At 35.9% G+C, this 8144-nt stretch overlaps 1 protein-coding gene across 3 annotated transcripts; it reads right to left on the reverse strand.

Moving 5' to 3' along the window:
• Positions 1–633: 633 nt before the first annotated feature.
• On the reverse strand, positions 634–8070 carry LOC107679996 (apoptosis-stimulating of p53 protein 1-like). Of its 3 annotated transcripts, none has more exons than XM_016475733.1 (4): positions 7838–8070; positions 5079–5226; positions 3067–3186; positions 634–890 (listed from the first exon to the last, which is right to left on the reverse strand). In XM_016475733.1, exons 1-4 carry the CDS (start codon positions 7967–7969, stop codon positions 685–687), a joined length of 606 nt encoding a protein of 201 aa, XP_016331219.1. In that variant the 5' UTR covers positions 7970–8070; the 3' UTR covers positions 634–684. The 3 variants fall into 3 exon arrangements, 2 of the variants coding, with proteins under 2 accessions (XP_016331219.1, XP_016331218.1); XM_016475732.1 differs by having other exon boundaries at positions 634–893; XR_001633107.1 differs by lacking the exons at positions 3067–3186; positions 5079–5226; positions 7838–8070 and adding an exon at positions 1089–1408 and having other exon boundaries at positions 821–893.
• Positions 8071–8144: the final 74 nt, after the last annotated feature.

The following is an 8144-nucleotide window of genomic DNA, read 5'->3' on the forward strand; positions in this document are numbered from 1 at the left end:
ATGACTAAAATTAAACATTTAATTAAAATGAAAACTGATAATACAAAAATAAAAGTTAATTCAAAATATTAATAAAAATACATAAATAATACTAAAATAACACTGTTCTGAAGCCATAAGTAGCTTTGTGTGAGGAAAAGACCCCTTGTTACTCATTGCAATCAGTTATAAGATATGTGAAAACAAATGACATTGATCATGTTTAAGTGCGTTTACATGCGCAAAATGGCAGCACTCACTTATAATAAACGATATCTCTAATTTTCTCATAGATGACTCAAGAATCATGAAAGCTTTCTCTTAGCAAACCAGCAGACAAGTATTGCATATTATTATTACATACTAATTTTATAATGAGTTGTATATAGAGTAAGTGTACAGAAATACCTAACTGTAAGTTATCTGCACTTTCAATATCAAGGACAATATGACAACAGATGATACATCCAAAATGTTGTCAAGTGTACAGGCCCAAAGATAATTTAATTAAAGCTCAAATTAAGGAAAAGTGGGCCAAGAAGCCAATGAAAACACAAAAATGGCCAACTGATAAAAGGGCTTTTTAAGTAATTTCTAATCTTTCACTCCAAAAACAAAAGCAGATTTGCATCAAAAGTGTGCTTTTATGGCTTGATACATTAATAGAAACTACACACATTTACTGCACGAAAAGTAGAGCATTGCTCACTTAAGTGTTGAACTTGTGTTTTGGCTACACAGTTTCACCGTAATTACGTGAAGCCTCAGTGAGCAGCCCTCATTACGAGTCTTAAACAGTCCAGAAGCAAAGTGTGACTGAGAACAGCATGAATGGGAACGTACCCCATTCTCGCAGGGCTTGTCCGAGTTCCCCTTGCTCTTCCTGTCGGCCTGCTCTGAAGTTTGACTTCCTGCTGGAAATAAAACAAGATCACATCTTCACCCCTGCACTCGAACAAAGTCAAGATGGTTGCAGAGCTTAAAAACTCACCGCTGTGGGCAAACATAATCAGTGCTACTGGACAAAGGGGCATTTTTGTATTGATAAAACATAAAATAATAAAACACCAGTCACACGTATGGCTGAAAAAAGAAAGGAAAAGTGGTACCTTTGAATCTAATGAGCATATGATCCAGCAGTGGAATTTTGACTGGCATATTTACCCTGATTACTGTGTGCCGAGACAGTGGGTTGTTTAACAACGATTACCAACCTCCAGTCATTTCTCTTTTGTGAGCCTTTGTTTCACCAGCACTCTCAAATGTGCCATCTATAAATAAGCAGGAACTTAATTCTCTAAATCCAGGGCTGTGTTATTATGTGTAATCCTGTCAGAGGCTCTGGAAATACCTAGACCTTCATGGACCGCGCCGCCTCTGATAGGCCTGTACACAATCCCACTGACCGCCCTCTGCTCTCACAGACTAATTTAGAATGTACTGATACAATGAACTAGAATTTTACATTCCGTTCAAAAACTTACTGTCACAATGTTGCCATGGTGTTACTGCTAAGGTGTTATGAGTGGCTTTAGTGCATTATTATGCAGTTACTGAACATAAAATAAATATAAGCTTGATAGTTTAAGAATGAAGAATTTAGAATATAAATATTAGTATTGTAATTTTCAGGGTTATTATAATTAACTAAAACTAAAATTGAAACCATTAAAAAATTGCTATAAATGTTCACTGAAAAATAGAAAAATAAAAACTGATTCAAAATATTAATAAAAACTATAATAGTACCTCAATGATACTAACATTTTACAGTTAAAAAATTTTACAGTTAAAAAATATTACAAATATTTTTATTAAATATTTAAGTTTTTTTATTTATAACAAATATTGAATGTTTTACAGTATAATAGCATTATTACAAAATATTTGTTTAATATTTTTATTTAATAACAATAAAACCATAATTATATCAAATGGGTAAAAAATAGTGAGAATGTAGTCTATAAAACTAGAAAAGAGGTTTTTTTCTCATATATCTAAAAACTAAAAAATTTTCGAAAACAATTCAGCCCTAAAAGCCTGTTTGCACTCAAAAAGAGTAAAAAGTAATTTTTCTGCTTTTTAAGAATTTTTTTTTTTTTCTGTGCAGATGCTCACAAAATCACTCCAATCATTCATTCATGTTTTCATATCACAATATATTTAGCAGAAAAGCAAAATATCCCAATGTCATTTTTTTTTCAATATTCTGCAGTCCTAGTTCAAATCACTAACCCAATGTATGAGCAATATTGGTGATGCATTCTGTCATTTTAAAACTCAAAGTCTGCATTTCTCTGTGGCTCCTCGTCTTCTCTAGTCTGATGGAGCTATGGTCTGTCTCAGGTGCAGATTTGAGTGCAAGAAGGCGGGAGACCAATTACACACAAAAAGGATTAGTTACGTAACTGCAGATAACTGCGGAGGAAAAACTCTGCAAAGCCCAACACTGACAGTACTCTCATTTAAAAGAACTGAAAGAATCAGTCTCACTAGATTTGAACACTAAAACATTAATCATGAACCTAAAATGGCTTTTAGTTAATAGGCAATAAGCAAACATGCTCCCCTAAACTTTGATTTTATTGAATCGGTTCATCTGTACAATTCATTCAAATGAACAAATGAATAGTGATTCAGTCCCTTTAATGAATGTATCTTGGTAAACTACAGATTAGCAAGTATTAGTTAACAAGTGGCTCTGATCTTACACTACATCCAGTAAGATTTAAAATTAATAATAATAATTTATACATTTTTCAGCAAAGATGCATTAAATGAATCAAAAGTGACAGTAAAGACATTAATAATGTTACAAAAGAATAATTTTTCAAATAAATGCTGTTCTTTTGAACTTTCAGTTCACCTAAGAATCCTGAAAACACAACATTTTACAAAGCACAACTGCTTTCCTCATTGAATAAGTTCCGAAGGATCATGTGAGAGAGCATAAGAAACGTAAAATAATCTTAACGACCACAACATTTTGAACAGTAGTTAAACACAACGGCACAAAAAAAGAAACCAAGTAACCGACAAAATGTCCTGTCGTGGTCATGGCCAGTCTTTTTTGTCACTTTTACCCACCTTGAGAAACGTTTGCGATGGGAGACTCCTCGTGCCGCAGGTAAAACTTCACTTCCTGTCTCCTCTGACCCCATTTCTGTAGGTGCTCAAACATCAGCTGATCAAAAGGGATCGCTCTCTCTGTGAGAGAGAGAGACAGACACTCTTTGTTACAGTCAGGCTATAAAACCCTGCACTCTATGCATAGCACAGAAGATGTCAATGTCAAAACTGTTATAATACTTCTTTATTTTAATCTAATCCGCATGGTATGAAAACTTAAAAAGGAAAATGTCCTTTCTATTACATAATGGCCCCGTAGCAAAACACGGTGGCACGTCCAGATGAAAAAGGTCTGGCTATCCTTGCTGAAGGCTATCTTTACTGTCTTTGACAGTGCGGGCCGCGTGCCATGTGTGGGACACTAGAATAACAGGCCCGCAGGAACCATGTAAACAAACCTAGAGGCTGCGGCCCAGGCCCTGAGACGTTCTGACCCACATTCTACCACCCACTGTCTAGGACAAACTCTGACAAGGACGTCATTGTTATGTGATGGACAGTTTTCCTTTCTCTGTGGGATCTGGTCCATGAACGTTTCCATTCAGTGCTATTTAGTGATGTAAAAGCGCTAAGCAATACATCTGTATCTGTCAGCCATATTGAGCAGAGCATGTAGAAATCCGGCTGCACTATACATATGCCATGACGAAAGAACAGTCCTTGACGTTCAAAAGAGTTGAAAACAACGCTGACTCATGAGACTAGACAGACTAGAAAGCACTATATGATTTTACATTACGATGTAATATGTTGAATCGACACTAGTCTCAGACGGCTCACTTACGGGGCCCCATGAACCAATCAGGGCAATGTTGTTACTGTTATCTAAAACTAAATCTATTAAGCTTATTGAAAGAAAGCTGAAATTAAATAAAATATAAATATAAGACGAAAAACTTAACCTAACCTAAAAAACGTATAAATTAGAAATGTTGCTTTGCAAGAACAGGTCAAAAATACTAGCTAAATCTGAAGAGTTTATATTGTCTAAATTCAATCAAAGCCACATAGACTATTGATTTTTCCATACTGCTGGTTCGTCTGGTCAGAGGAGAACTGGCCCCCCGACTGAGCCTGGTTTCTCCCAAGGTTTTTTCTACATTCGGTCACCGATGGAGTTTTGGTTCCTTGCCGCTGTCGCCTCTGGCTTGCTTAGTTGGGGACACTTCATTTCCAGCGATACCATTGACTTGATTGCAAAGATACTATTTAAACTGAGCTGGATGTTGACATCACTGAATTCAATGATGAACTGTCTTTAACTGAAAAATTTGTGTTTACTATTGTCATTTTGCATTATTGACACACTATTTTCCTAATTAATGTTGTTCAGTTGCTTTGACACAATCTGTATTGTTAAAAGCGCTATATAAATAAAGGTGACTTGACTTGACTTGACTATTTATATTAGAACTTGCAAGTTCAAATATACTACCATTCAAACGTTTGGGGTTGGTTCGATTTTTCAGTGTTTTCAGTGAAGTCTCTCATGCTCACCAATCAAAAATCATCAAAAATAGAGTAAACACAGTCATATTTTGAAATAGTATTACATTTTAAAATAACTTTTCCTATTTGAACACATTATAAAATATAATTTATTCTTGTGATGGTAAAGCTGAATTTTCAGCAGCCATTACTCCAGTCTTCAGTGTCACATGATCCTTCAGAAATCCTTTTAATATGCTGATTTGCTGCTCAAGAATCATTTATTATTATCAGTATCAATGCTTCATATTTTTGTGTAAACTGTAATGCATTATTTATTTCAGGATACTTTGATCAATAGAAAGTTCAAAAGAAATGCATTTATTTGAAATATAAATCTTTTGCAACATTATAAATGCCTTTACTGTAATTTTTGATCAATGCAGCGAATCCTTGCTGAATAAAACACTTTCTTTTCCTTTAAAAACATCTTAATGACCCCAAACGTTTGAACAGTAGTGTATGTGCCAATAGACTGATACCTTTTCCTCTCCAGACCTCAGCGAGGTGGCAGCCGCTCTCCCCAGCTTCCTTACAGAATTCCACCACATCCTTACAGAGCGTCTCTGGGGTAATGGGCACCTCGGTCAGCAACTGTTGATTATCACTCAGAAATACAGTCAGAATCATCTGTAAAGAGGAAAGAATAACATCTTTCTTTGAGTGAACTTCCAGCCTCTCATTTTGACTGTGTGGGCTTCTCTTTAATCTCTCTTGCCTTGTCATAATTCTTGAACGGTTTACATTAATTTTCCCAGTGGTCTGCACCACAGCCATCTCATCAAATGAGTGCCAATTGCAAAGACAGATGGGAGCGAAATAAAAGGCATTCAAAAGTTGAGCTGAAATCAAGGGAATTGCATGTTTATTCTTCACACTGCCAAGAAAAAGTAATCATTATGCCTGACCTATTATCTCCCACGTACCAAAACATATTGGCAAGGACTTTAACCACACACAAAATGGAAAATATCTAAGCTTTATATGAGATTTAGGAAATAAACCTTTAAGATGGACAGCAAAGTCTGCGTCATACACAAACGTCAATCTACAAGTCATCCAGTGGGGTTTCTATCAAAGAGGATTAAGCTAGTGGTCAGGAAAATTGGATTAAGAATTGCCCCTCAAAAAAAATTTGATCAAGAAAATGACAAATACAAACTTTAGGTTCTTGGTTAAATGGCATTTGCCAGATTTTAGGTCGTGCTCACCTGTGCAATGCGGTGAGATGTCAAGTGGTATGATGAGAAATAATAATAAAATAAAATAAAAAATTACATTGAATTATTACATTAAATTAAATTAAATGAAAAAAGAAAATAATAAACTGGCTTTAAGCACCCCTTAAAATAAAAGAATATTTGAAAAATATATTTTGAAAAATATAAATCTGTCATTTTGGATTAACATTGGAGTACAGTAAGAATGACTGTAACAAATAAATCTCTTTAGGTACACCAGGCATTTGGGCAATGCGCGTATTTTATTACATCAGTCACCAATAAAATGTAAACACACTGATGTATCCTTCACTTCACTTAAAAATGTAAATACTGTATATCTTATAAATCCATCTGAATTCTATTCCAACCCAGGGCAGGCTTTACTCCTAAAGTGTAACACAATCCCTCCAAACAAGCAAGCAGCAGATTGAAAGAGAAATTCTGTAAGGGTTGGATTACAGGGCAGAGCTATAATAATCTGATTAGGAGGGGGTGCAAACATGCGAGCGTGTGGTTACAGAGAGCTAAGGAAACTGTTTCGCTAGCTGAAGCCAAACTAATCTAGAAAGGGAAATGCTGCTGTGATCTGTGAAGACGGCGGATAATCCCGACCTGGACAGCTGCCTGGAATTTTATTGTCAGGAGGTTTCATATTAAAATAGCTCAGGGCCAAAAAAAAAAAAAAGTTAAATCATGCTAACACGCCATCTGAACAATACAATTACTGGACCAAAGACAAACATTGTAAATCGATTAGATTTAAAGGAATAGTTCATCCAAAAATGAAAATTCTGCCATCATTTACTCACCCTCATGATATTTAAAACCTGTATGACTTTCTTTTTTAAGAACACAAAAGGAGATATTATGAAGTTTTAGTCCATGCAAAGAAAGTCTGCGGTGTCTAAAACTCCATTGGACGATTTTGATTGTATAAACAAAAACAAAACACAGACATTTCTTAAAATATCTTTTTTTTGTGTTCCACAGAAAAACAGGTTTGGAATGAGATGAGTGTGCTTAAATTATGACAGATTTTTCATTTATTGGAGAACTATCCCTTCAAATAATGAAGAAAGCAAATTGACAAGTATCGTTTTACATTAAAGGGATAGTTCACCTTCAGATGCTGGTCCCCACTGACTTACATAGTATGAAAAAAAAAACACTATGCAAGTAGATGGGGACCAGCAACTGAAGGTGAACTGTGCCTTTAAGGGTTCTGTTGTTAACTAGTTAGTTAATGTCAGTTAACAATGAACAATACTTCTAACCAATCAATTTTGAACATCAAAAGTTGTATCTGTTAACATTAGTTAATGCATTTTTAACAACTAACAATACCAAAGATGAATACATGCAGTAAAAAGCGTAAGGGTCATTGTTAGTTCATGTTAGCTTGTGTATTAACTAATGATAGTCTGTCTGTGAGTCCTGGGAAACACTGAAATGTAACTTCATCTTTTACTGAATGAACGTTCCAGATTCTATTTAAATAAACACAGAAAATAATTTAAACTTGTCCCTCAATTTGCATAAATAAACAAATAAAAACAGAGAAATTATAGACTTATAATGGAAAAATGAAATATACCCCATACTCATTTTAGACTTCCTTTTTAAGTGGATTTCTGTCAATATATATTTTTTGCTTGTTCTTACAAATTGAGAGAAGAGAATCATTTTCTCCTAATCAACAGCACTACCACAATTTTTCCAAACTACAAAAGCTTGCATGCAAGAAATAAACAACAATTTTATCCCAGCACGCCACAAACATGTGCGTGAAATAGCAATCTTTGATTTAACATATCCGCGATCCATTCCAACTATAGCAAGACTCCATTTAACACTCCTCACTTACACATGCACTTAAAAACAAATGTCAGTCTTCTGGAATCCGCCATGCCCCAGACATGTCCTGCTATTTTAAGCTGTACACAAGTGCCTAAACTTCTATCCTCAGCGTCCCCTCATCTGCCCCTATATTGCTTGTCCTAAGCCCTCTGGACTTTCACCTTAGTCGCCCCGTGTGGCACCTTGAGTTTCTGGTCTTCCTTCCCCTGCACCCGTGCTCTCTTCTGCAGCCAGGGCCTGGCCTTGGAGGTGCTGACCAGGCTGCGTAGCACCATACTGATAAACCTCCTCATGGAGCTCTGAGGCTGGGGTTGATGAATTGGAGGAGCCGAGCAGTCCAGGCACTGGGGAGCTGCCTGCTGCCACTGGAGTGTGTCTGTCTTCTCTCTCTGGGTGCCTGACTGTCTGTCTGACTGAGAGTGTGTGAGTGTAGATACTATAGAGTGGTCAAGGAAGGGGAGGGTGGGA

The sequence above is a fragment of the Sinocyclocheilus anshuiensis genome, unplaced genomic scaffold (assembly GCF_001515605.1).
Source record: "Sinocyclocheilus anshuiensis isolate Anshui unplaced genomic scaffold, SAMN03320099.WGS_v1.1 scaffold772, whole genome shotgun sequence".
NCBI lineage: Eukaryota > Metazoa > Chordata > Actinopteri > Cypriniformes > Cyprinidae > Sinocyclocheilus > Sinocyclocheilus anshuiensis.

Coding starts and splice junctions, on each gene's coding strand:
- LOC107679996 (XM_016475732.1), bottom strand. CDS start 7,969: ATGAGGAGGTTTATCAGTATGGTGCTACGCAGCCTGGTCAGCACCTCC. Junction 5,227..7,837: donor TGCCACACGGGGCGACTAAG/GTGAAAGTCCAG, acceptor TCCTCTTTACAG/ATGATTCTGACTGTATTTCT. Junction 894..3,066: donor CATCGCAAACGTTTCTCAAG/GTGGGTAAAAGT, acceptor TTTTATTTCCAG/CAGGAAGTCAAACTTCAGAG.